At 52.9% G+C, this 26051-nt stretch overlaps 5 protein-coding genes across 5 annotated transcripts; 1 reads left to right on the plus strand and 4 right to left on the minus strand.

The window, feature by feature from the left end:
- Positions 1 to 794: 794 nt before the first annotated feature.
- Positions 795 to 4755, minus strand: BDP55DRAFT_762975 (uncharacterized protein). The gene is made up of 2 exons (XM_060580897.1): positions 2035 to 4755; positions 795 to 1981 (listed from the first exon to the last, which is right to left on the minus strand). The coding sequence occupies exons 1-2, from the start codon at positions 4430 to 4432 to the stop codon at positions 1026 to 1028; spliced, it is 3354 nt and encodes a 1117-aa protein (XP_060437150.1). The 5' UTR covers positions 4433 to 4755; the 3' UTR covers positions 795 to 1025.
- A 67-nt stretch (positions 4756 to 4822) lies between these two features.
- Positions 4823 to 7507, plus strand: BDP55DRAFT_641444 (uncharacterized protein). The gene is made up of 5 exons (XM_060573400.1): positions 4823 to 5335; positions 5392 to 5632; positions 5722 to 5920; positions 5991 to 6488; positions 6546 to 7507. Exons 1-5 carry the CDS (start codon positions 5145 to 5147, stop codon positions 7409 to 7411), a joined length of 1995 nt encoding a protein of 664 aa, XP_060437151.1. The 5' UTR covers positions 4823 to 5144; the 3' UTR covers positions 7412 to 7507.
- Positions 7508 to 7976: 469 nt separating this feature from the next.
- BDP55DRAFT_762977 (uncharacterized protein) lies at positions 7977 to 11865 on the minus strand (the record flags this gene model as incomplete). The annotated part of the gene is made up of 5 exons (XM_060580898.1): positions 7977 to 9415; positions 9481 to 10169; positions 10227 to 10259; positions 10322 to 10981; positions 11317 to 11865. 5 exons carry the CDS (start codon positions 11863 to 11865, stop codon positions 7987 to 7989), a joined length of 3360 nt encoding a protein of 1119 aa, XP_060437152.1. The 3' UTR covers positions 7977 to 7986.
- Positions 11866 to 13128: 1263 nt separating this feature from the next.
- On the minus strand, positions 13129 to 17273 carry BDP55DRAFT_19375 (uncharacterized protein). The gene is made up of 3 exons (XM_060565892.1): positions 16459 to 17273; positions 15581 to 16402; positions 13129 to 15495 (listed from the first exon to the last, which is right to left on the minus strand). The coding sequence occupies exons 1-3, from the start codon at positions 16962 to 16964 to the stop codon at positions 13338 to 13340; spliced, it is 3486 nt and encodes a 1161-aa protein (XP_060437153.1). The 5' UTR covers positions 16965 to 17273; the 3' UTR covers positions 13129 to 13337.
- Positions 17274 to 24705: 7432 nt separating this feature from the next.
- Positions 24706 to 25095, minus strand: BDP55DRAFT_538406 (uncharacterized protein; the record flags this gene model as incomplete). Its single annotated transcript, XM_060567943.1, has 2 exons — positions 24706 to 24907; positions 25007 to 25095. 2 exons carry the CDS (start codon positions 25093 to 25095, stop codon positions 24706 to 24708), a joined length of 291 nt encoding a protein of 96 aa, XP_060437154.1.
- Positions 25096 to 26051: the final 956 nt, after the last annotated feature.

A 26051-nucleotide genomic window follows, 5' to 3' on the forward strand; every position in this document is an offset into this window, starting at 1 on the left:
TCGCAGCAGAACCTCGTCTTTTCGAGGCTCCCGCCGTCACCTGCTGAGTTTTGGCAGTAGCCCATTGACCTAGCTGCGATAGCGCTGGTCGCGAAGGACGTAATCGCAAACATAAGTGTGGCACGCATGTTTCTAGAGTGATTTAGAGGAAGGATTGTAAATAGTTGGTGACAAATTGTAACGAGAAAGACCGCGGAAGCCACTTCACTTTCTTAGGGACTTGAATCTCATGTTTATATGAGGCAAGGAGACTTTATCCCCCTTAATCCGTACCGAATTCAAAATACGAACTCTTACACGGTCACTTAATATGCATTCGAGTCAGGCAGTCGGTGACGGACAGCTCCGTAGTCCGCCTACGCTGAACGCGCGGGAAGATCTGCGTTGAAGAGAACAGAGTTTGGGCCAGTGCTTGCCTCAGCTTGGCCAGTCATGCTTCACTTGGTACGGGTTAATATGAAGGAAATTAGCACTCTTTTCGATAACAACGTACTTGGACACAGCACCTCACTTTTAAGTACGTTCAGCTCGAAGTATGAGCTTTACTTGAGCAGTGTCTCTAGATTCCATGCAATTATCGTTCAAGTTGCCTTTATGCTAGGGACGTGAGACGCAAGAATCCTAAGTATCCCATTAACTGCCGGATGGCGTCACTACATCCGTCACTACATCCGACTCTAGTCTTTCTCTAACTTTGCTCTATTTCGAGATTATTCGTAGGCGGATATAAAGGAAATAAGATCGGATTATGAGATTATTTGCTATTCCCTTTATCAAAGTACGCACCTTGTACTGACACCATCTAGCAGTTGATGAGATATGTTGAATATCTACTTAAGGAGCTACGAATGTGTTGAAGCTAATCCAAGCGAAAATCTCCTACTTATCTCTTTTCGAAGTGTTCCCAAGGAACGATCCTGATTAAGATGAAAAAAATGTCCGCATGTACTCCTCCTAACATTCGCCTAAAGCCCCGCTTGGCAGCGACGCCAGGCCTGCCGCAAACTCTGCTCACCGGCCACTCCCTAGGAAAAGGATGACTGAAATTGAGAACGCTCCTCATAACCGTATTTGCCCCCGTGGACTTCGCTTTCGTCGCCAGAATAGTGGTCCATCCTTTGCTCAGGCTCATTGAAATAGCTGTCCTCATCACGTTCTTGAGAACGGTGGGGAACTTCACTCGGACGAGAGCGCTCCGGCCCTCGAGCATAGTTTCTGGGAGATGGCCTCGGATTTGTGCCAAAATCTTGGCCAGTCACTCCGGGTGATCTTGGCGTTGAGCCACGAGCTCGACCGACGGAAGCTCTTACACCTGATGCGTGACCGCCACTTCTAGAGGGAGTATCGTCTCCCCGATAACTTCCATGTCGACCCCCCGGCGTTGATCTTCTTCTTTCCAAGTCAGAGAAGCTTTGGAAAACCGAGTTGTCATGATCTTGACTTCCATGAAACTGGTCTGCACGGTCCCGGCGGCGCGCGGCTTGAACCTGGGCGTCACCTTTTCCGGCAAGGCTCAGATAGTCCTCAAATTCGTAGGTCATATCCGCGACGGCTCGGAAGTGTTCAGCGGTTAGATACGGTGGATCGTCCTCATCGCTGTTGTCTCCTGATCCAGTCTGCTTTTCGTAGAGAGCAAGACCTGCTGCGACCTGAACTACATTACGAATCTGCCTCCCATTCCAGGGCCCTCTACTCTTTTTGGTTCTTGCAGAATAGTCCTCGTACTCTTTACTGACGTACTCTATGATGGGTTTGTCGAAAATCTTCAGGTACCCGCCTTGCGCCGTCTTGCCCTCGGCTTTGTTGATTCTTGGGAGCCGGTTGAGATTGAATTTCAGAATCTCGATTGTGTCGCCTAAGCTCAGGTTGGGGTAAGAAAGACTGAGATGCATTCGAGATTGAAACGCTTCATCGAGAGCCCCAACTCTGTTGGTTGTCATGAAGAGAATTCCGCTGTAGTAGTCCAGAACTCTGAGGAACACTAATGTGACACTGTTTAGCAGAGTAAGAACGTGAGGGATGAAACAAACCTACCTCCTACGAGAGCATTGCGTTCAAGATTTCCACCGCTGCGATCCCTTTGCGTGAGGAATACATCGGCCTCATCAAAAAGCAATATGCAAGTCCACAAGTGAGCGTAGCGAAAGATGTCCCGAAGAGCCTTATCGACCTCGCCTGGAGAGAACCCTAAGTCACCACAGGTGATGGGAAAGAGCGGTCTGTTGTTCTCAGCTGCAACGGCCTCCGCTGTAGCGGTTTTACCGACTCCAGGGGCACCGTGAAGAAGTATGATGAGACCCTTTCCTTTGCCACGAAACATGTCGAGTTCAGAGGTCGAGGGCTTGGTTTTGTCTCTGAAATGAGCCGATACTGCCGACCGGATCATCAGCCTGCGTTTACGATCCATCTGGATGTCGTCCAGAGTCACAGTGCTTTGCTCCGCATCTAGTTCGATGCCCCCAACGTCAAGGCGGGCAAACCTCCTTTCTCGTAAGACATAGGCAAATACCCTCTTGGGAAGAAGAGCTAAATCCTGATCAGACCAATCCTTGCTCATGAAGTCCGCTTTTCCGGAGAGGAAAATGTCCTCATCTTCCCATTTGTCTGCTTCCCGTCTGTAGAGTTCACTCTCTTCGATGAGGACCGGGGAGCGCACACCTCGGTACCGCCGTCTGCCGTAAGAGCCTTTACGGTCTTCCTCCCAGATTCGCAGTGGGAGTTGTGCTGATGCGATCCAATCCCAAGCATTATCCACAATATATGGAGTTAATCGTTCGGTTTCCCATCCAGGATAGCTCTGGAGCGCTTCCTTGAAGTCAACAACAATCTCGCTCTCTATATACTCCGGATGCTGGATAGTGTTGCCGTTCTCATGTTCTAGGGCTTCAGCACGAAGGCCAGTGATGAAAGTCCATCCTAAGTAGAAAAAGTGCTTCCACTTTCCAGTCAAGCATGTTTTGAATCTTTTACCCGAGACCTTTTGCTCTTCAAGGACTTTTTCACCCTTGAAGTCAAAATCCAGTGGGTAGCACTCCAAAGAAGTAATATCCCGTTCTCCGTGAAATCGTTGGAAACGAATGGTCTTCCAGACAGGCACCAGTGTCTCTCCATCATAGTCGAGACAGTACATGCTCCATGTAGTGCTGTTTGTGAATTCGTCTTCTTCATTATCATCATCCTCATCGCGAAACGGCGCTGTTCGAACATCAGAAGGTTGGCACGACACGAGTCTCCAAACACGTTGAACGGCAGACCGGTGAAGTGATTTCTCAGATATTTCTTTCTCTGACACGATAGCCAACGCTCCTGGTTTGAAAAGGTATGGTATGTCTTCGAAACACACGCGTGGAGGCGTCTTGTGTTCCACGTTTCGGAATGTGCCACGAATTGGAAGAATGGCTTTTTCCACAAAGCCGACGTACTGCCTCATATGCTCCAAATCCTCCGTCGAAAATCGTAAGCCTTCCTCTTTCCCTTCCGGCGTTACTTCGCCCGGAATCAGCTCAGCAGTGGCTTTGAGTGACTCTGCTGGAGAAGCAGTGTCCTGACTGGACAAGGTAACATCCTCAACTAGGGCTATGTCGCTTGATGAAGCAGATTCCAAGTGTATGCTCTCCATCTCGGCCAGCTTCTTTTTAATCTCGTCGTGAAACTCCTCAATGATTCGAAACGGGCGACCGAACTCATAGACTGGATTGTCACTTAACAAATGCCTGCAACCTGAGGCGGCTCCAAGAGCGGCTATGATTGTCGGGCTTCGGACTCTGATGCGCATGATACGTCCTTCGAGAACGTTCTCAGAGCCCGATGGAAACTCGATTTTATCGCTGAAGGAGTACTTTCTTTCGAGTGGATCGGCCGCAAGGTACTCAGATACTCTGTTTCGAACTAAAGGCGGAACATAGCCTGTGCTCGGAGCCTCCATGTACAGTGGTGGTGGCTGTGGTGGTTGCTTGGGAGATGAGTCCGGAGGATCGACTGTTGGCTGTTTAGGCAGTTGTCTTGTCACTGCTGGACGCTGTGCCGACACCGGTGGAGGAGGAGGGGGCGACGGTTCCCATCTCTTATGCCTCTCGACTGAGACCTCCTCATGCCAGTCAGATCCTGCGACGAGGACTTCAATGCCAAAGTCACCTCCATCTGAATTCAGCCGGTTCAAGAAGCCTTGGTAGTTGTAGTATCGGACTCCAGGCTTTGCCACCCTTTCTTCAAATGGTAGAACGTTGCTTCCTGGGGGAAGGTAAACAGGAATTGGCGGTCCCCTGCCAGCATCAGCGTTGTCTTTGGGTAACTCCGTGTTGGGAAGCACGGCATTTTCTGTAGGATCTTTCGTTGCACCATCTGAAATATCGTTCTTCGTACCATCACCCACAGGATCTGGAAGGACGGCTGGAGCGTTCGCCTCAAAGGCGATGCGATCTTCTTCCATCATATGAACTTCTCCTCGTTAAAGGCCAGGAAAATGGTCCTAGAGCTCGGGTGCGACGATGGGCGTGATATGACCAGGATGAATCGGACTGATAGAAGAGATACTTATCAGGGAGCCAAAGGTTGCAGATAGGTCTAAAGTCGGTCCTTCCCATTGAGATAGCCACGTGCCGTAGAGATGGCAGCGATGTGATCTTAAACGAGAGTCCTCTGCAGACTTTCCATGGTTGCATTGCAGATTTCTTGGTCGCACAGCTGCAGCCATAACGGTCGTCATCCGATATTGCAGCAGGCTGAGGAGCAGGCTGGGGCTTAGCGCTTGTCCAGTGGAGCGGGTGTTACGAATGAAGAGAAAAATGTGACATGATTCTCGAGACTCGCGGCCTAAAATCGGGTTCAGATACTTTAAGAAGCAGGAGCGTTATCAAATCGGGCGACAACCCCGCAGAGTACGTAGCTTGTCGGTTCAACCATCATTGAGGGTCGAGCCTGCCCGAGGTCGACCGGAACAGGTATCTCATCTTCTTGAGTTTCCAAGTGATTCGAACTTTTAGACAACTCTTGAGCGATCCAGCTTGGTGAAGGTGAAGAAATCGTAACACCGTCTCATTTACTTCAGCACTGCGACCACGGCAGCATTGCTTGGCCTCTTTCGGCTTTCGTTCGACGTCCGTGATTCTCACATGCCCCCTTAGACTCCCAACACGGCTTCGACAATGGATCCAGTCAAAAAGTTTCCTGGAATCCTGCATCGTCGTCGACCTTCACAGCGATCGAAAACCAGGAATAGGTCAACAAGTCCGAACACGTTCAAAAGATTCTTCCAGGAACGCTTTGGCAGCGTTCGACCATTACAGTACGAAGAGAACACAGAGACTTTTCATTCTCAAAGCAACTTGGGAAAAGAGTGTGTCCACTTGCCCGCATTCACCTTCTGACGGCAGACTCAGACCATGTGTGTAGGGACCTAGCGAAGATTATCGCCTCTCATGATGAAGATTTGCCAGCCAGCGATAGGGTCGAGAACATTTCCTGGAACAAGGTCTTTGAGCAAATGGCTGCTGCTAAGCAACAGCATGATGAGAAAACAGGAATTAGCTCAAAGATAGCTGCCAGTGCCGATATAGTGACCGGAATTACCAGTGCCTTGCCGGACGAGTACGGCATTTGGATTCTGAAAGGCGGTCTTGCTCTCATTTTCGAGGTGAATTGCAGCTTCATCTTCTCAAATCTAGTTCATGTGATATTTAATATGATAGGGAACATAAGTACTTGCTGACATATGATACGTAGGCAACAAAGGCACACGAAGACAACAGAAGCCGGATACTTGCGACATTCGAAACCATCCCCGAAAGCATCTTGACAATCAACATGGCCTTCGATCTCCTCAAGCCGGCTTCCGTGGACAAAAATCTCTGTACCGAAGTAATCAGCATGCTTCTTGAAGATCTTCCCGTTCTTATCAAAATCCTCTTAGGCAATGAGCCATGTGAGAGCCCCAAGACGAGGTTTGACACAGACATCAATTCACGAGCTCTAGCTAATTTTGCATCTTCAAGGGTACCGCAAAGTGGTTGCACAACTTCTACTCAGAATTCCTGAGACTTCCACGGTTGACCAAATCCTCACACGGTGGAATCAGGAAGTTGGGCGTCTGGAGGAGCACGTGAAGCGGATGAAACTAGCCATGCTTTCTCAATTTCCTCAGGATCTGAAAAATATAAGTGAACGATCTAAGGCTACAGAGCTAGGAATTCGCATGCTTTTTGAAGAGAGCAAAGCTATGCAAGGCATCATCTTACAGAGTATCCAAAACGAGAATGCTCTCTTACTTGAGGTGGCTTATACGAACGAGATCGCTGCGGATTTGGCTTCGACAGCAAAGGAACACTTGGAGGATTTGATGAGGGGAAAAAAGGAGCAGACGGAGGCCTTCAGAAGGAAAGAGAGTCAGCTGGAGCAAAAAGAGAGTCAGCTAGAGCAAGAGCGGCAGTCTTTACAAAATGAGCGGGCGAGTTTCTCTAAAGACAGAGAACATTACCGGGCCATGCAGGAAAGTAAGTACAGCCATAAGCAACATATTCTCCCACAAGAGGCTAACCACATATGAACAGAAAACGTCCATCTCAGTGTTGAGAATGCCACACTTCGCAGTCGCCTATCCAACAACAGTCTTCGACGAGAACACACTCGTTCCTTTGGATCGCTACATCTACTGGCTGCTCTTAAAGTCGCCGCAGGCGGCTCAGCAGGCGATATAGGTTTTGTCATGGAGGAGGCTGAAGTTCTTGATCTAGAGGAGAAGGGGAGAGCACAATGGCTGCTTGAGACCGATGAGTTCCGCCAATGGTTTCGCCAAGGTGGTTCATCTTTACTGCTCGTGGATGGCTGCTTTGACCATTCGATTGTGTCTCCACTTTCCGCCATATGCAGTGGGGTAATCGCAGCTCTTCTCGAAGATGAGGACTCAGCGGTGGTTTTCTTCTTCGCGGGGCTCCATACTGACGTGGCGGCACCGGAAGGCAAGAACACAGGGCCAAGAGCTATGATGAGGAGCCTTATAGCCCAGCTGCTGAAGATCCAGAAGTTGCCTGCCCCAGACTTAGGATTCCTATCAGAGAGTATGTTGGAGGCCTGCAGTCTGGGAGATTGCTATACTCTCTGCAAGATCTTCGTTGAAATTATCAAGCAGGCTCCGCCTCAAATGACTGTATTCTGCATCATTGATGGTATCTCTTGGTATGAGCAGGATCCCTGGAAACAAGATGTTTACCAGGTAGCGACGGCCTTCGAACATTTAGCAAAACGGGAGGACCTGGGAGAGTCCGGGCCGTTGAAAGTTCTGCTGACTAGTCCTGCTCAGAGCATGGAAATTGGGAACCTAGCAATGAGGCACGGCGATGTATGGAGCTTTATCTCCTTGGAGGCTGGGGATGTTCACCCTGATCTCGGTTGGATGGATTCCAATATGCTATCTTAGTTGAATGTAGGAATGGTGGAAGCGGGAGGAAGATTCTTCCAAGAGGCACTGGTATCATAATATCTTATCTAAAGTATTGTCCGTCCATGAAATGACTAGAGACCAAGACTATATGTACGTGGGGACTTCCGTTGAGCATCCCCAGCCACTCTGTTCTTAGGTTCTTCAGAAGTCCAAATTCTCATACTCGGATATAATCAGGCTGAACCTCCCAATCTTCCAAGAGAGCCTGCCAGATCCGTTGGGTCAAGAAGCCCGAACATTGCCTATCCTAATCCCTTTCACGTATACAGCTTCTGTGGGCCACCTCACCTTAGCGTCAAACCCTTCTCTCTACGCAGAATGCATCATGTCCTCTGCAAACAAGAGTAGGGGTCACTTTGACTTACATGATGATGGCGCGGCGTGCGGTATATGGAGGTCGATTTCTAGTGATCCGGTCTCACTGCCGTTCTCGACTTCCTCAGCAACTCACTAATGAGTATCTTATAACTATACCTATCCTCTCACAAACTATTATGAAATACCAAGAGAGGATTTTAGAAATTTCTAACTCAATTTCAATACCTAGCAACCTACGTCAAATCAATAATTTCCGGCTCAGCCTTCCGTTTCGTCCCAGCAATAGGCGGCGGAGCCCGACTTGGCCCAGGAACTGCATCCAAACCCATCCCATTCGCAACAGACGGTGGCGGCCGCAACGGTCCTCCAGCATTTCCTGTCGTCGGCGCAAAAGGCCTAGGCGCGGATTGCATTTCTGTAGGCGTTTGCACCGGTCCGTTCATCGGCTGTGGACCGCTCCTGGACCGAGGATTTCTAGCGCGCCAATAGTCCTCTACTGTCGTATTGTATTCTAAATCCTCCGGCGGCGGGCCCCGTTCAGATCCGATCATCGGCTGATGACGATTCGTGGGCGGTGGAATCCATGCGGGCCCGACTGCCGCCACAATGGTATGCCCCAGCGGTACGTAATCCGCAGCAGCAGGTCCCGGAGCGGGAACAGGAGGGGGGACAGCGGCTACAACCGGAGCCGCAACCGGAGCCGGCGGATATCTCACACCGCCCCGCCCCGGCACCAAATTCACCGGCCGTTGCCACAACACCGTCGCAATGGCCGGGTAATCCTCACCAAGCAACACCCCCAAATTGGTCTGATCAAACGCCTGGAAGACCGCTTCGGCCTCCTTTGCCCTCGCCTGTTGCTTCGCGACATCCATCTGCCCCATCTTGGTAATCACCATCGTAGGCCCTCCGGGCGCAAACCTCTCAGTCTCGTGCGTGACTTGAATGCCGTGATCATAGATGACCCTGCGCACGTGATGCCGCTGCTTTTTGGTGCCAATGATTAAGCGAAGTGACGTTTGCGACGGATTGGCGAGGAAGTTGTCGAGCTTGCTGCAGTCGCCGCAGGTGCAGAATTGCACGAGGTACATACCGCTTCCCAGCTGGCCTGATGGCGGACGGACTGGTTTCGAGCCAACGTAGTTGTCACGATAGGCTTCGAAGACGGCGGCGAAGAGTTGTTGGTAGCGCGGGGTGTCGAGGGGCGTCTTGGTGGCTTCCAGGATGGCGAGGAGTTCGCGTAGGAGCGGGATCCAGAGGACAGGAAAGTCGAGGGGCTGCATCTTGGGGGCGTGGCTGACGATTTTGAGGACCAGCGGTAGGACGAGGTCCTCTTGCGGAGGGGAGGACGCGAGCTTAATGAGGCCGGAGAAGAGGTCTGCTACGGCGACGTGGGTCAGGGCGAGGCGGTGATCAGGGGCATGAGGCGCCGTCCGGCCGTATGTGTTTCTCGCCGCCCTGTGGGCTGGGTCATCGCCTCTGGGCCCGTGGACCTTTTCGAGGTCGAGCATCGAGATGAGGTCTCTGGCGAGTCTCTTGTACAAGTTGACAGCCTGAGTCACCGGGAAAGCCTTGCGTCTCGCACCCGAGAGCAGCGCTGATAGGAACTCTAGCGCAAAAGCTGGTGTGCTGACAAGTAGCTCCTCGATCAAGGGCATGACACTGTAATCGAGAGTCAGCGATATGTACGTCTGGCGGTGATTTGGGGTTTCTTGGAATAATCTTACACTGAGGAAAGCCATTCAAAGTCGGCATACCTCTCGGCGCACATCACCAAAGCTAGACCATCTTGCCGGATGAATATTGCTGCATCAGCAATGTCCTTTAAACCTTTGGTGAGCGTTGCTCGTGCCCATTCCCGAATTTCGTCAGACAAGGGTTGATCGGGAGGAGCAAAGGCCCAGACCGTCTCGCAGATCTCGAAGAATTGTCGACCCTTGAGGACTGTGGAAGTCAAGCTGGAAACGACCGTAACGTGGTTAATGAGGACGAAAGTTGGAAGCATGGGACAGAGAACTGCATAGAACACGTACCCCTTTTTTATATGAGAAAAAGCTACTTCGCCGTCTGAGACTTTGTCGTAAAGCAATTGATAGTAGCTAGCGGGCAGGGGCCTCTCCCCTTCCTTGTCGATTCTGCTCTCGCTGACTTTTTCGAAAAATTCGAAATCCTTCAACGCCACGGCGGATCGCAACATCCTGCTCAGGGTGTGGGCTCTCGTTTCTGGGCGAAGGATCGACGTGCCCCATATGTCCTTCAGGGTCTCGTAGGACGACTTGCGGTTCTGCAAAGCCTTGAGAACAGAGTCTGTCAGATAATCGAGCAGTACTGAGTGGTTCTCATCGGGATCCCACTTGTCCGTCATTCTACCTTTGAGGAACGAAGAGATTTTGTCCCGGCGAATGATGAGCACGGCCTGAGTAGGACGTCAGCGGCAAGGCGCCGGTGGGAAGGGGATATACAACAAACTTACCGTCGTGCAGTACCAGTGGGTAGCTGTCGGTCCCTGCAGTTCATTATTGTCAGCATGGCGAGCGTACCTGCCACCCCTCTAGATGGTAGACCTACCCAGTTGCCCTGATATCCTTCATACTTTTCGTGTCGTTCTGCGCCACCAAAGAACTCCATAGCATCAAGAACATTGTTCCAATCCAACCCAACATCACGAAGTATCGGACTCCCGCTCAGGTCTACGACCACCTTGACAGATAGAGACTTATAAGTCGGGACCTCAGTCTCGTGAGACATCTGTGCCTCATTGGGATCTGAATCGAACCCATCCGAGCTGGATTCAAAGTCCTCCACCCGCATGTCAAATAAGTCGGCTCCCTCCCGCAACTCTGCTTCAGACCATCTCTTCGTCTGCTTGCGTTTTCGCCGAGTTTTCTTGACCTTTTTCTGTGGATTGCCCGCATACTTTGTCGGCCCAATCTCCTTCTTCTCCGTCAGCGCAAGAAGCACATCAAACTCGAGCCCCGCGGAGAGCTCCTGAAGCGTCTGCACAATGGCCGCGTCTCGCCCCTTGAGCGCATTCATCGAGATGTTGGCCTCGGTGTACTCGTGGCCCAGGCCGTAATAGACATGATCGATCTCGCCAGCATCAGGGTCCTTCAGCCACCGCCGGAGGGTGTGGCGTAGGCCGCGAGTCTCTTGCCTCCGCAATCCCGCAGATGGTCGCGAGGCCGCAGGGTCGACGGCGAGGTTGTACGTGAGCACCACGCGGTAGCCCTCCGTGACGGGCAGAATTTAGTGGTGGACGTCCGAGTACCAGCACGCAAAGGACTGGTCTGCTCCCGAAGTCTTGAAGGTCTTTGTCTCACCGCAGTGCTTGACTACCACGTCGCCTCCCTTGTGGCCACAGGGAAGGCAGATGACGAGAGTTCCGAACATGCCGGAACATTTCTCGGTGTTATTGGCCCGAAAAGGTCAGCCATTTGATACAGCTCTTGCATTCGTTGTCCTCACACAAATGAACGACATCACACGCAGGAGACCTACTCGGTATGAGCCTTGAACATGGCCCCCTTTTCATATATCAACAACTTATACAGCTCCGCTGTCACAGGCAACGTGACGCCCAAATCTTTTGCCACAACAGCGCAAATCTTTTGCAAATCTGCTGCCCAGCGCGGACTCCGGAGCTTGAATTGGCTAGGATCCAGCTCCCACGTGTTGCGCACAGCAGTATCGACAATGGTCTCGCTCCCCTTACCGAACGGAGCGCGGATGGCCTTGTCGATCAGCTGCCGTACCGTCGACTCTGACAGCGGCAGGCTGACGGCTCCAACATCCTGGACGGAGAGGTCTGGGTCCACGCGCTTCAGGGGGTGGAACGAGGCAAAGGTGCCCTGGGTCTGGATGCCAGCGAGGGCGTCGCTGAGGTCTTCATCAAAGGAGTGCTTCCAGTTCTCTGTGAGGGCGCTGCTGGCTACGGATGCTGCGTCATCATCGTGTTCGTGGCCGGCTGCGGCGTCTTCGGTTCCACTGGGTCCGGCCGTGGTCTCAATGTCGTTGGTGGTAGGCTCAGTGGTGACCGCCTGAGTCGCGATAGCTTCAGTCGCCCGGGGCTCCCCTTCAGTCTGATGAACTGGGTCAACTACGGGGAAATCCATCACGGCGTTTGAACATGCCAGAGAATTGGTCACCCAAGAATAGAATTGTAGAGTGCTCTCCCATAATCAATCTTCATCCCCATAACCTTAACTCCCTCCACCAAGACGCGACGCGTTAAGGGGGACGTTGTAAATAGTGGAGAAGCCTTGTATCATCCCTGTTGAGTAAGTACTTGAGGGGGATACAAGGTCGAATCTTCACGCTGTCTGAGCTTGGAGACTTTCAGATCGCCAGATGAAGAAAAAGATCATCTATCGGTTAAAACTTAATTATACTGATCAAGATTATTCGATGCGTCCGTCGAATAAATATTCCACTTATCTCGTCAGGTTTGTTAGGAAAGAAAAGTGAACTTATCTGCATTGGGAAATTCCATTTGCAAGTGTGGTAGGAGGATACTTCTGAAGTTAGTTCCGGTACATCGGCTTGTCCCCACTGTTTCCCGCAGCCGATGTGCCCAGTGTACCGACGTAACGGCTCCCACGTTTTCTGACGAATTCTCCCCTTTGGTCTGCGGGGTCATCCCTCGGTGAAAGTGTGGCGTCAGCTCTCGGTGAGGGAGGCGTGGCAGGCGGAAGTGTCCAACGTTTGACGACTCAACGTCCACCTATCCCCGAGGCTTTGAGGACCGAATGCCGAATGCGGGAGGGTAAACAGAGATCTGCTGCTCAAAAGGGAACTTAAACATATATGGCCCAACTATCCTCAAATGTACAAAACCTTACGACGAGCGATGGCCAACTTAAGGACAAACATGTTCGTATTCACCGAAGCTTGCCTTCCGAATCTGCTTGCTATCCATAAGCTACGTATCGAAACCCCCTGTAGAACCTTGTATTTCGTTCCCGTTCCATATTTGTCCTGGCCTGTCCAGCTGTGCCCCGAGGGCTACAGCCTTCCCCCGAATGATTTCCAATCGTGGACAATTTCAAGAGGGTATCCCAAACTCCCGTCTGCACAAAATCAAAAATCAAGCTTCAAGCAGACCTCCCCCCCAGGTATGACGTATACTGTGTTACCGCCCGTTCCCAGAATCAGAAACACAAAGCTATGAAAGAAGAACCCCCCTTCTTGTCTCGGTGCTGGGTATAAGAAAGTTCATTGGCCCGTTTATCCGTGTTTCATCAGGCCGTGTTGTTTTTACCATTGGGTATATCCGAGGTTGTGTATGTGTGCGTATCAAAGAAAAACGGCGGAAATTTTCGCCTCTTTGCAGAAGTCTGTAAATCGCAAGGTTCATGCTAAGACGATCGCTTTCGCTAGCCCGGTCGTCGAATGCGTATGTTGCAAGCCTGTACATAGAAAAGTTTGTAAATAAAATCGGCGCCAGCTTGCGCGGTCGGTGCAAATGGGTTGATGTCGTATCGGACGCTCAGAGAGAGCAATGGTGTGTGTGTGTATGATAGGACTGGCCATCTTGAGAAGCGAAGTGATGGATAAGCTGCCAGGCTTGGTATGCAACGAGTTTGACTCATCCCCAGATTGGGGCGTTGCGGTACGCTGGCGAGTTGTAGCTGTGAAGGACTCGGTAGGGCTGGTCACCGTTGGCGTGAACGCTGCGGCTCCGGCTCCGGCTTCTGGCAAGGCCCGGCTGAATGGCGTCAGGGGAATGGTACTGTTGCTGTTCCCATTGTTGCTGCTGAATGTTCAAGAGTTGCTGCTGGTAGTAGCTGCCGCTTTGGCTCGGGCTCTGGTTGGTGGCTGGATGCCCGCGTGCAACGGGACCCCGGTGCTGCGAGTAACTGTCGTAGCTTGATCGATGACGAAGTTGTCGCTGCTGCTGATGATGACCCGTAGGGTTGATCGAGGCGCTGCGCGTGACTGGGTGGCCGAACTCGGGGAAAGACCCATTGGTAGGGCGCCACTTGTCCTCAACCGTCATACGGCGCTTGGTGTATTGCTGCTCAAGCATCGTCATGCCCCTGCGAGGGCTCATTGGTGGAATGGGCGGCACAGCCAGAGCGTCGTCGAGTGATGCTCCTGTCAAAGCTGATGGGTAGCTGTGGATAGTCTCACGACTATTCTGCCTCGACAAGGTCTGTCTTCGGCTCGCCTCGCCGGATGAGGATGACTGTGGGCGCACTGGGACTGGCTTTCGGGGACTTTTGGTGTTGCTGCGGGTATGCAGACTGACTGGCGGAGAAGTCTTCCTCTTCACTGACATCTCGGGAACCTGTAGGTTCTGTGACGCAAATTCAGAGTGGCGGTTTGTCGGAGGCAGAGGCTCGGTGGGACGGAATCGCAACCCAATCTCACGTTCCACGTGCGCCGGCATTGTCAAAGTGCGACTGTGTTGGCCCTGAACAGGCTGCTCCCGAGGGAGCGCCATGAAAGCTTGGTCAAAGGCACTCTTGCCAACACTCTCACCGACATTGTCGATGGCCGTGATCCTGGACTCGAAGCCGACCTGGATCTCGTCGGCTCTGGCTTCGCCGACAAACTCGGCCTTGCTCACGCCGCCAGAAGGCACTGGCTTGCGGTGGATAGAACGTCGTGGCATGACAGAAACGGCGGCCTGAGCGAATGAGGCCGGCATGGCCTGGAAAGAGCGGCGGTAGGGTGACTTGGGCTTTTCATATGGTCCAGAAGTTTCTGCCATCACATCCCTTACGGCCTGAGGCGCGTCGACCAGGAGGACGGAGCTGCGCTTGTCCTCGGCATGACCGGCATCGAAACTTCCTACACTGAAAATCGTCTTGAGAGTCTCTTTGCTGGCTTGCGCACGTAAAGTCAAACGCTTGGTTGTGATGGGAAACAGGCCAGAATGCTCCTCAAGCTTTGACTGAACATCCTGGGGTACCGAGGGAATCTCTTTGTCGGACGGATGCGTTGTGTGAACGGCCGGAGGGCCTCGCATTCCAGATCCGCTGAGAAGTCTTTGCAATTTGCCAGGTTTTTGCAAGCCGTTGCCAATGCTCAATGAAGAATTGGACTTTTCGGATGTAGCCCCGGGTGATCGAACGCCCGCCGGAGAAGCGGGGCCATGTTCGATCGTTTGAGTGCTGTCAATCAGCGCCGGGGACTTTCGGTCCTTGCGGAAGGAATGACCGGCGCTGAGGTTGAAGAAGAACTTGGGCGATGTAACCGTCATTGTGTTGCTACTAGTCGGAGAGACGAGGAAAATGTCTTTCGGAGGCAGGGACGGAGGAACGGAGGGGGAAGATTGTGGAGGATCAACGGGGCGGTTGTCAGCATTAATAACACTGAGTTGCAACCTGCCGCCGCTGACGACTACAGTCGGGGATGCGGCTGAGTCTGACAGCTCATCGCTCGAATCCTCCGATGCGGCACGGCCACTTGGGCGGCTGCCTGCAGAAGGTTGCTTGGCATGGAACGACCTCAGCGAGACATTCGAACTGTAGCCGGAATCGGCCTTGGAGAGCGGTTTGGGCTGGTGCTCGGTGGTCGGGCTAGCAACGACTCCACTGTCGGCGCGAACAATTGCTCGGGAATGTTTCTGAGACTGGTCCGCTTTCAGTTGCTCGAGACTTGGCTTTGCGTTCGGGTCATTTCTGACCGTCAGAACCTCGGCAGAGTACTCCATTTGCACATCTTCATCTTCTTCCGCGAAAAGGTCGTCTTCCATAGCTGTGTGCTTGGATGATATTTTCAACTCTGGACTGAGTGGCCTATATTTGAGTCAGCGTGAGCCGTCTCATGGTGCCTTACACAACATGGCGCCGTCTGCACGAATTGGCAAGGGAGACTACTAACGAAGTTGACCGACGCCTCTGCGATTCCGCCCTTGGAACCGAAGTCTTGATCGGACTGAGCGTCTGCGAAGTAGCACTGGCTTGCACTGTTGAGACCGTGATTTCGACTTCCTTGCTCTCAAAGCCCGTCCCGCCCGATCCGTTCTCGTGCCTGAAATACTCCTCAATAGCAACCATCTGTGACTTTTCCGCTATGCTGACCTGAACAGCTGGTTCAAAGTCCGGGCTCGGAAGCGGGCTGGCCTCTCCGTTCGTGATCCGCAGCGAGCCAAACTTCATGGCCCCAAGCGGCCGATAATCCATATCAGAAGGGGTCAAGGCTCTTTCGACAGGTTCTACCACTGGTTCACATAGATACTCGGGCTCCGAGGCGAATCGCTCAGCGACGTATTCTTCCAACGTCGGGATCGGATATGCGCTCGAGTCGATCGATAATGAGTTCATTCGCGACCGCCCTCCTGCCGGCGTGGTAGGCATACTGTGTCGCACGCTCGACCGTCTAGATGAAGGGTATTCTGATGGCATCCGGGTCGCAAGACCTGGAGTTTGGATCATGGAACGTCGCCGTACGGGTGCATACAATGCCAGGTCTGAATTGGCTCGAGGGAGGGGCAACTGTGCGCTGACTGATTGTGCAACGGCTGGCTGTGGCTGCAGCGGATGTGAACTTTTCCAAGTATTCGCTGATACCTCGAACTTGCTTTCAGACACCATGGAGTTTTCTTCGCATGCGGTGAGATCTTCGTTGAGGTTGAGAAGCCTTCTCGATTCGTATGACATGAGGTTGTAGTTGATGGACTGGCGATTCCCGGGAACATGCCAGCTAAGTCACGGTTGGTCAGTGGTTGTGAAGAAAAATGCTGAGGGGTTTGCTCATACCTTTCAACTTGTAATTGCCTGGAAGTGTCCATCTCCTGCTGACTCTCCCAGGTCATTGAGTTTGCCCTCGACATTCTGTCTGGAACAGGCGGGCTCAGCACCATACTTTCCCTGCGTTTCTGCCTCCTCGGCTCTTGAGAACTCTTTGATCTAAACAAGCTCGCTCTGCGCTTCCAATCCCTCGCAGGTTTCGCTTCTGGTTCCGCCATGGAAGACGTGCTGGGTGCTCGGGCGACTGCGCCAAGCTGGGATCCAGCGGGTGCGGAAATCGGTGATGGTGCAGGCGAAGCTTGCTCGGGCATAAGTCGCGAATTGGATCGAGAGGGTGGCAGACTAGCGGATGCAGCACGTTGTATGCTTAGTTGGCTGGGGGCCGGTAATTGGGGTGTTTGAGAGGCATGATTGCCGACTCTAGGTTTTGATAATTTGTGAGGTGACTTCTTGTTGCTGCTTCCACCTTGCACATGTGAATCATGGAGCGTCTCGGTAGATTGTGCATTACCCATCTTGACGTTGGAGTGTGGGATTTTGATGGTCCCCTAGTACTCAACCAGATGGCAAAGGTTTGCAGTCGGGTAATCGCCTCGAGGTGGAATGGGATGCGGATGGCGGTACTCGAAAACGGCCAGCCGATGGGAATTTGGTTACGATGGCACTGTTGAAACTGCCATGCCGCGCGAATCGTTCTGGAATTATCGACGTTACTTCGTGGGTATTGAGTTCTAGAAAGGTTGGGTGGCCCTCGAAGTACTCTCTGCGGTGGTGAGTGAGGATGGAGAGATGGTCTGATATTTGTCGACACTTTGTGAGCTGTGCTCCGTACAATGCTCCGTACCAAGCAGAAAAACTTGAGGCGACAATGGACAGGCGCAAGCAGTGAGGTGAATAAGGAAAAGGGGGAGGCTCGAGGAGTCTAATAGATCACCACCGGAGACCAGCACGAAGAGAGAAAGGCGGTGGTAAATGGTGGGATAGGCGCAATTAAAGAAGAGGTGGCATGGATCTGAGCATTTACCACCGGACCAGACCGAGCGAAGCGTCTATCGATTTTGCCAACTCCACATAAGGGAATGCCTGGTCTGTTAACAGAGTCAGTTGCCGGGGTCAGTGGCGAGTTGTGCAGGATTATACAGCAGCGGCAGGCATTCGTATGCGGGAACAGGTGTCTGTCTGGGGAGTATTGGACGGACAGCGACGGTCAAGGGCCGGTGCGAGTGCAGCAGGAATGGGCCTCAGATGGCATCTGAGAAATGGACATGGACACCGACAGGAAACCAGGAGGTGGAACTGACGGTGACGACGTACATGGTTTGAGACGCGCAAGGTGGGTTGGGGCACGGCGGAAAAGGGTAGAGTACCGCCTGCGGCAGCGAATGGGCAGGGCTGTTCCAAGTTCCAAGACTGGCTCGTTGTTGGCCCATGCAGGGCTGTAGTGGCATGCGTCTTGGCCGGCGGAACGTGGATGAAGAGGTGCGTTGGTGTGGTAGGGAGGGAGAGTGCCAAGTGGTGTCGGACGGCTATCCGCAAGGGTGTAGCGGCATCAAGTTGCATCGAGGACCCAGCAAAGGCGGAGGCGAGACACAAGAGTCCAACAGAACGAGACGATGATTGGCGATGCCGGATGGCTGAGGTAAGGTGAAGGTTAAGGTGAGGGGAGACCAAACCAAGACCAGCAAAAGAAGCCAAAGGTACCGTGTACCGGTGACAGTTCTTCTTGTGGGCGCGGCCCGGTTCAAGATGGTGGATGGTCCATGGTGGATGGACATCCAGACGGGATGGAGGATGATTAGGTATGGTATTTCGTCTGATTGATGCCATTTTGCGGTCTGGCCGGGGCCTGGGTATTACAACCTTGGCGGAGACGAGACTAAAGACTGCCCTTGTCCTGCGGTTGAAAAGACTCCACGCCGGGCGTCCAGCCTCTATCCACAAGCCCCCCATCTTTGAGTGGTGTTTTGTCCAACCAGCAAAACGTTTACCAGTCCGGCGTCTTGGAGACTGCGATTGCAGTACTCCGTACCCGTACCTGTTATCTGGAGTCAGCCACGGCCGTCCGTCCAGTCCGGTCCACGGAGAAGCTGTCTTTGTGTCTGCTGAAAGGCTTTTGCGCCGCTGGCTGTGCTGTAATATGCAGACGCAGTAGTAAATACGGATACTCTGCCCCTCTCTAGCCCCTCCGCTGCGGACGAAAGCTGTAATAATGATCTATCCGGACTGGAATGATCTGACACAGGTCGGGTTGACCAAGCGAGGCTAGGGTGGGGTTTGATTAGGAGCGTCCGAGATGCAGCAGGCAGACGGGCGGAACGGGCACGACGAACAGAGTGCAGATGGGATATGAGGTGAGAATGATGCGAGAAGACTGGCAAGGCGTCATTCCATGTCTTTGATGCGCTAGGGCGGGTAGGTAACTCAAGAAGCAAAAGCTCAGCTGGAGGGAGTGTCAGTGTAAGTGAACAGAGAGAGGGACGGACAACCAACACGGCACGAGGGAGTGTGGCACTTGTGGCTCGGACGCATGTGGATGATGCATCCGGTAGAGTTGATTGGAGTTTAATCGACGACGTGACGCCTGGATCGGGGTTCTGTCTTGTCCTGCGATGATTATCCGTACATCCGTACGATGTACCTAAGCTGCCAAGGTTGACGTCGATAGAGAGAATCGCAAGCTTTAGCCATTGCTGCAGAGACCCTGGTTCTTGGGAATGTGCATCTCTTCGTCGTCATCACCATTTCAGTTCACGTTGGTGGTTGCTGATGAGCTGTTCGTTTTGAGACGAGAAGACAGGAAACTAGCACTTGAATTGCATAGTGGCTGGCACTTGCCCGTCTTTGGCGCCTTCAAGCCAGCTCGGGATCCCAGAACCGGGTCGACCCCGCTTGCCCGCTTCGCACGCCATGAGGCCCAAGGTTGTCCCGTCGTGGCTTCTCATGGGATGTAGGTGGGCAGGTAGGTACTCGGGTACGGATTCTTCTTCTTGCTGAGGCGTACGAGGCAAGAGGTACCTCTCAACTTGTCAAGGCTTCCATTCTCCCAATCTCAAAAACTTGGTCCGCTTGGATGGGGAATTTGGGGGCGTCAGACTTGCTCTGAACGGCGTCTTGGGCTTGTTTTTAGCGGGAAGCCAATCGCTCGGGCTACCAAATTGTAAGCTGTCTCTCGTGGATTCCCGCCCGCTAGGGACCCGGAAGGACGTCTTGTCATGCAGTAGAGGCCCAGCTGGCAGCAATGGGTGGTGATCTCTCGTGGCCATAGCTATCCTATTGTCCAGTAGACAAGCTGTGAAGGCGCGAGCTAGGCTATCTGCGTCGTTATCTGAGCTGAGGCATATGCCGGCTGGTATTCTAGATGGGCCTTGTTACTTGATGAAGGCGCAAATCAAGGCCCAAGTGCCGGATATGTACCTCCGTCACTGAGTGGACATGCAGCCATGCCACCATTCTGGGGGTTTCTCTTTCCAATTTTCAGTCTCAGGTCTTTGAAGAAGCCGCATTGGAACAAGTACATTGAATTCAAGAGAAGAAGAAAGTCGAAAAGGTTGGTAGACAAGGTGTCGGTAGGCAAATGCGGAGAGAAGCTCTTTCCCCCGCTTACATGGGCAAATTCTAGATCAAGCCACCACGTTGCAAAGCTCCTGCCTCCCTCGTGAGGTGCTGTTTCTGTTCCTGTTCCTGCTCCTTCCTGTTCCTGGTTTTGTGCGAGCTGCCTTCCTCCAAACACCTTGCTTGCTCCTGCCGGTGCTCGTCGTGACATGCGGTGTGTGGCGTGCCATGTCCACGTTGCTGAGGCAGGTGCTTCTAAACGTAACCTCATCCTTCCTTGCGTGCCTACCTCACCTTACCTTACCATCGAGTTCCTGCCTCGCCCAGATTGCTCTTCACTCTGGTTCGCTTCCATTGTCCAGTGACCAAACTGGCAGGCACCTTGGGTTCTCTTCTTCCAAGGTCGGACATTTCCTCCCAGCCCATCCATCACATCTACTACCTATTCCTCCGATGCCGACTCGCTTCCAAACTGCTGTCTATCACATCACATAAGAACTGCCTGGATCGAGGCTCGGCTACCTTTTTGCCTTGATGCAGCATACCAATACTAGATCTTGCGTTAGTTGGCCCGGTCATTTGCCATCTTTCCGTGCCCTCGTTTTCGTACGGGCCTACGGGGTACGGGGGTTGCGACGCCAACCTCTTACAATGGCCAGGTGCCAACAAGGATGCTTCCCCTCAACCATGGAGAGACGGAGACCAAGAGCAAGAGACAGACGCTGGCTGCTACGGAGACTCACTCCTCTTGACGTCCTTTGCGTGTCCGTGGACAAGCACGACAAGTCAACTGTTCATCTCTGGTAGGTAAGGTAGTCCCATCTCAGCCCAGTCCGGGTTGTCTTGTCCCTCTTGCGCGGCATGCATCTCCCTCTCAACCACTATGGAACTTAACCCAACCTTGACGAATTCCTTACGCAGCGCTAGTGTAAGCAGCAGTGTGGCAGTATCCCTCGTGCGGCATGCCATATCCCTCGTCTGAGGCTCAGATCTTCTTAGAAAGTGTGCCCGTTTCAGATTGTGCCACTTGACTTGATGGGTCAATCGGAAGTTGCTAAGACCAGCATATCCTCATCAATCATACCCGGCTCCGTCGCAACTCAGGCAACATGCTTGGTCAGGCCAGCACCACTCTCCAACATCCCCGATGCAGTTCGTGCATGCGAAGGGATGCCCGTCGTCGATCATCGGCCGCCAACAGCCACTCTTTCAACGTCGGACAACGCTATCTGAGACCACCCACTCCCCGACACCGGCTCGTGAGTCGTCACTCTCGCCCTACTCCGTAGTGTCGCTTGCGATAGCAGTCAAAACTTGGGGAATTAGGTGTCGACATTCAGACGAGGGTCAAGCAGCGTATTCGCTGCCTGCATCGAAGCACTCTATTTGGTACACCAACACCCTTCTGTTCTGCTCAGATGACCGAGACATTCGCACTCTGTCTCTCATATTCGGCAACTCCCAAGACACCGAGACAAGATAGCCCCAATGGTCCTGCGATACGGGCGGTGGACGAATAGTCTGGGATGGAGAACCTGATCCCCGCCCAAGATAGTCTCACGGTCTCTCACCAGACACCAAGGGCGGGCAATCTCCCCCACTTTGAATTAGCTCTGGTGTTTTGCCCCGACGAACAAGGTTCAGGGGCATGCGAAATTGCCCTTCCTACTCTGGCTGCTTCCTCAATTAGAGCACAGAGACCGAGAGACAAAAGAGAAAAGACGACTCGTCAATCTTTCATCATACAGACAGAGCTCATGGTCCGAAGATGCAATATGCCTCGCCAGTTTCCAGTGTTACCGTCCCTCCACATCAAACGGAGAATGTCGACGAAGGATGCTCCGGCCCATTTTGCAAACCACGTGTTGGGAACGTCATGCAGACACAGAGGCCCTGTTTTCGGGCTCGGCTGCCCACGCTGAATTACGACGTGGCCCGCTGGATGACACGGGCAACAGTCATGATCGAGATTGGTCATTCTCGTTTTGCAATGGCTGCACAACTATCCGTATTCCGTACGAATGCATACTCCTACAAACAATTTTCCGAATGGCCGGATTGACAGCAAGGGTGACGGCTCACACTTTCGCGGACAAAATCCTAGCGGCGTTGCACGGTTGCAATCGCCAAAAGTGCGCGCGCCTTTTTTTTTTTTTTTTTTTTTTTTGGTCTATCTAGGCGCCGTAACCAGATCCTGGCACGCCTGGCCTGCTTAGCCAGGACTCAGGACTCAGGAGTACCAGCCTCGGACGTGGCGAGGAACGAGACACTGCGCTGCTGCTATGCACTGCAACTCCTCCGCTTCCTTTCTATCGTCCGTACCAGCGTGGACCGGTACTTGTGCCGCTCGACTCGCTGAAATTTTCGTGTCGAGCGTTAGCACGAACCCCCCCCCCCCCCCCGGCGACACGCCATTGACTCTTTCTCGTTCGGCCGAAGGAGCAGACGGGTATTCCCTTGGATCTCTGGCGCTCCAAGGGCCATGGCAGTTCGCGAGTGAGCAAAGGACGGCTACCAGCGAAGTATCGACTACCTCAACAAGCTTGTGTGAAGGGCGGTGTTTCCGCCGTTCAAACTTATCACGTCTGCTATCGACCCGAACCCCACCAGCCCGCAGCACCACTGAGACTTCTAGATTGGATCACGGATTCTTTCCGGCGGCGTTTATCGGCACGATCCTAGTCTCTGGAGTATTATCCGTCTTTCCTCCTGGTCGAGGATGTTAGGTGAGAATGGGTTCTTCGGTGAACGGACTGTACATGTTCAACCGCCATTCACCGTCTGATACTGCCAACTCACACGAAGGAATCCTCCCCGTTGGACCAAAATAATGCAGTTTCCTCAAACACTCGATTGTTGCCCGTCGAATCACGAGAAGTCGGAGCCACTATGATGATCAAGCAGTACCGACGGGATGTGTTCCTTTTCGGAGCAGCTTCGGAGCACATTACAGATGTCGGCACGGCAAGCTCCATAAAATAAGGCCCGATGATCATGCAACTTGAAAAATGCCCGCACCGCGAGCCGTTACTGTTTGGGCCAGATTGATCCACGCGCCTCCTCATACCATGGAGGCCGATATGGACACCTCAGCGTTGACCGACGCACTACATACGTCGGCTACTCGGAAAAAAAGAAAACATGACCATACTACTAAACTCTCAACTTCATGCGAAACTTGCACAAGCGTGGTCCACGTCACATAGTCCGCGACTCGTCGCACACACTCCCTCTCAACCTAGCCATGATCAAAGGACTGAACCTTTTCGTAGTTTTCCCCCCTTCGCCAGCGACTGAGCGATTTCAAGCATCACCTCGCAGACTAACACACCTCGGTCGTCTGGTCTCGAGTCAAGCCTTGCAGGAGGTCGGTAATGGCTCGATGCCTTTTGGAGTCTCTAGGAGCCATCGTCCAAACCCATGCTTGGGGCCAGACATTTGCTGTCGCAAATACTGCTGCCAGCAGCCGGGAAGGAGGCCATGGGATGAAGATAGATGGACGAAATTCGGGCGTCCTAGCGCTCACGGACAGCCTGAAGATGCGGACTGCTGGGCTGCAGAGCTTTGATCGCTCACCTACTATCAAAGCGGGAACAGACTCAACAAGACAGCTTTGGGGTTGGTTTGCGCTTGTCATCTATCAGCGAAGCGGGAGATCTAACTGTAAAACAAGTATTCCACCATCAACTCGAATCGAGAAACAATGGAGCGGCGTCTAATCGATATCGTTATAGCCAAGCCTCATGTTCACGTCTAGTGTCCCTGAAGAAGCGGCCTCTTCCTGAATCCAAACCGAGGACGCCGTCGCCGAAGCTTAACAACATGCACCTGTCTTATAAGCGTGCGGATATACCTACCTAGAAGTCGAGTCAGGTGCCACATTGAACAGACGAAGCCGCCTCGTGGCCAAGCAGGTTGAGAGGGTTCCATGGCCTTCCGGAACGTTTTGATCGCCATGCCCCTGAACGGGTCGGGGCAGTCTTCGAGGCCATCGCGCACGGGCAAAGGATTTCTCCATGTTTCAAAGCCGTTTCTTTCACGACGAGTGCTCAAATTCTATTATCCTGCCCTTGTCCCAATCCCAAGCACCAACTTCACCACTGGATGAAATTGCTGCTTCCACGGGGTTGGTCTTACCTTAGGCATAGGACGCTTGAGGGAAATCGGCTACGTGGGCGCATCATATACGGCGAAGGAGTCATCCTCTTCCAGACTTTGTTATTGAAAGCTGACTATGGTAGATATCATTAAGACCGATTACATTGGGGGCACTTTACTTCTTGATCACGATGACATCTGGAATCGCGTCTAATGCGGTACTAGACAGTCAAATAAGGGGACCAAAGCTCTGACCGGGTGTTCAGAGGTCTAAGTTGGGCATGAATCTCACCTGAGGGGGTATTCCTTTGCCAGTCAAAGTCAAATCGGCCCAGTTCACGTTTGATGTCGACACTAGGTAACTGGACTGTGGTGGAAAGCTCTACCTATCCTGCCACAAGTTTACGGTCTATCTGAGGCAGGCCATTTTTCTTCCTCTTCCGATGATAAACTAGGTGAAATGACATGTAAGCCTGCCCAGACTCTGCGTAACTTGAAAGAGGCTAGTGTTGAAGGAAAATACAGCACAATGGATTCGCGGATTCGCGGATTAGCCATCATCTGGCAGGACCGCAGAGGCAGGAAACGGTCACCAAAGCTATCGTCTCATTCTCCAATGACATAGGTACAGCCCTCGTCGCCAATCCAGACTTCATGCACCCGGCCGGCGTCTACATCGATACGGTCGCCGACGCCATAAGTAACCTTGTCGGGGCTCTTGTCCTTGGGGTACGTGATGGTAAAGTTCCCACGCAGGATCAGATGGGTCGTCAGACCACGATGCGAATGCGGGGAGTAGTGCGCGTTCCTGAGCTTTGATCGTCAGTTCGTGCATACTCCGTACTCGGCTCCCCCTTTGGGAGAGGCGAAAAGGAAAGTGAAAAAAAGGCAGTTGGACATCACGTACGGTCCGTCGGTCCAAGTAAAGACATGGGGAAATCCCCAAGATCTAACCTCGGACTCGCTATTATGCTGGGAATTGGGCTTATTGGGCATGGCTGCAGCTTTTTGGCGATTGTTGGCTTGAAGCTGAGGGGTAAATGTGCGTAATGTTCAGAAGTTCGCTCGTGGCGTGGCGGCATGGGCGACGGAGGTCTACGGGCGAAAACTTGCGATTACGTCAGAGAACATCAGACGTCAAGTCCTCGACCGGGTCCGAGAGCTGTTCGCCGGCGACTCCGACAGATAGCAGGGCTTTCTCGAGAGACTGAGCTGGTGAGAGTGAGTTGAGATAAACCTCACTAACAGAGCTCGTTGGCGGTATCGACTGTTCAAAACGCCGGTTCGGCTGCCCAGATGTGGTGGTGGTCCGCGTGCTCGAGTCTCGAGAGTCGGCTGCAGTGTGGGGGAGGCCGACTTTTGGGTGCTCGACCCCCACTTGGCCCCCGAGTGCCCCGATGCCGTGTGGCAATTGAAAGGACGGTGGTTTCCGGGAGGCGCAGCAGCAGTGGCCGAGCAGAAGAGATGCACAGGCGCCGGTGGGAAATGCGTGCGTTGGTGGCCAGCAGCAGCAGCAACAGCAAGCAAGCAGACAAACACGGAGCACCGGCGTGGGCCCCGCCGTGCTACCATGCTCACTCACCTCTGGCGTGCGGGTGACAAGCTTGAGGCCCCCAGCTGGACCTATGCATTGAGGTGGAACAAAACGACGGCTCGACGGGACAGGACCGCCCCAAAGGTTCTGTCAGGCCATGTGGAGACCACCTGGGAATGCTTGGGTTTCTGGACTCCTGGAGACTGCCATTCTGTCACTCATTCTGTCGCTCATGTTCAGCTCTTCCCACCTTTTCGGTGTCCTTAATGGCTGCCTGGAGAGCTGTTCCCTCGGCCTTAGCATGCCCATGATATCACTTTGTATGGGGATCATCCCTCCCTCCATACGAAGCGGCAACGCCTCCACTAGTTACGACATAAGGTGTAAGTACTCCGTACCCTAAGTAGGGTAGGTATAC

The sequence above is a fragment of the Colletotrichum godetiae genome (genome assembly GCF_030913485.1).
Source record: "Colletotrichum godetiae strain CBS 193.32 chromosome Unknown BDP55scaffold_1, whole genome shotgun sequence".
In the NCBI taxonomy this organism is placed as follows: Eukaryota; Fungi; Ascomycota; class Sordariomycetes; order Glomerellales; family Glomerellaceae; genus Colletotrichum; species Colletotrichum godetiae.

Excerpts from the sequence above, each read along its gene's own strand:
- BDP55DRAFT_762975 (XM_060580897.1), bottom strand. The coding sequence starts at position 4,432 with ATGATGGAAGAAGATCGCATCGCCTTTGAGGCGAACGCTCCAGCCGTC. Across the intron at positions 1,982-2,034 it reads ACGCAATGCTCTCGTAGGAG|TGTTCCTCAGAGTTCTGGAC; the intron begins GTAGGTTTGTTT and ends GTGTCACATTAG.
- BDP55DRAFT_641444 (XM_060573400.1), top strand. The coding sequence starts at position 5,145 with ATGGATCCAGTCAAAAAGTTTCCTGGAATCCTGCATCGTCGTCGACCT. Across the intron at positions 5,633-5,721 it reads GTCTTGCTCTCATTTTCGAG|GCAACAAAGGCACACGAAGA; the intron begins GTGAATTGCAGC and ends TATGATACGTAG. Across the intron at positions 6,489-6,545 it reads TTACCGGGCCATGCAGGAAA|AAAACGTCCATCTCAGTGTT; the intron begins GTAAGTACAGCC and ends ACATATGAACAG.
- BDP55DRAFT_19375 (XM_060565892.1), bottom strand. The coding sequence starts at position 16,964 with ATGGGTAATGCACAATCTACCGAGACGCTCCATGATTCACATGTGCAA. Across the intron at positions 16,403-16,458 it reads AGGCAATTACAAGTTGAAAG|CTGGCATGTTCCCGGGAATC; the intron begins GTATGAGCAAAC and ends ACCGTGACTTAG. Across the intron at positions 15,496-15,580 it reads CAGAGGCGTCGGTCAACTTC|GCCACTCAGTCCAGAGTTGA; the intron begins GTTAGTAGTCTC and ends ACTCAAATATAG.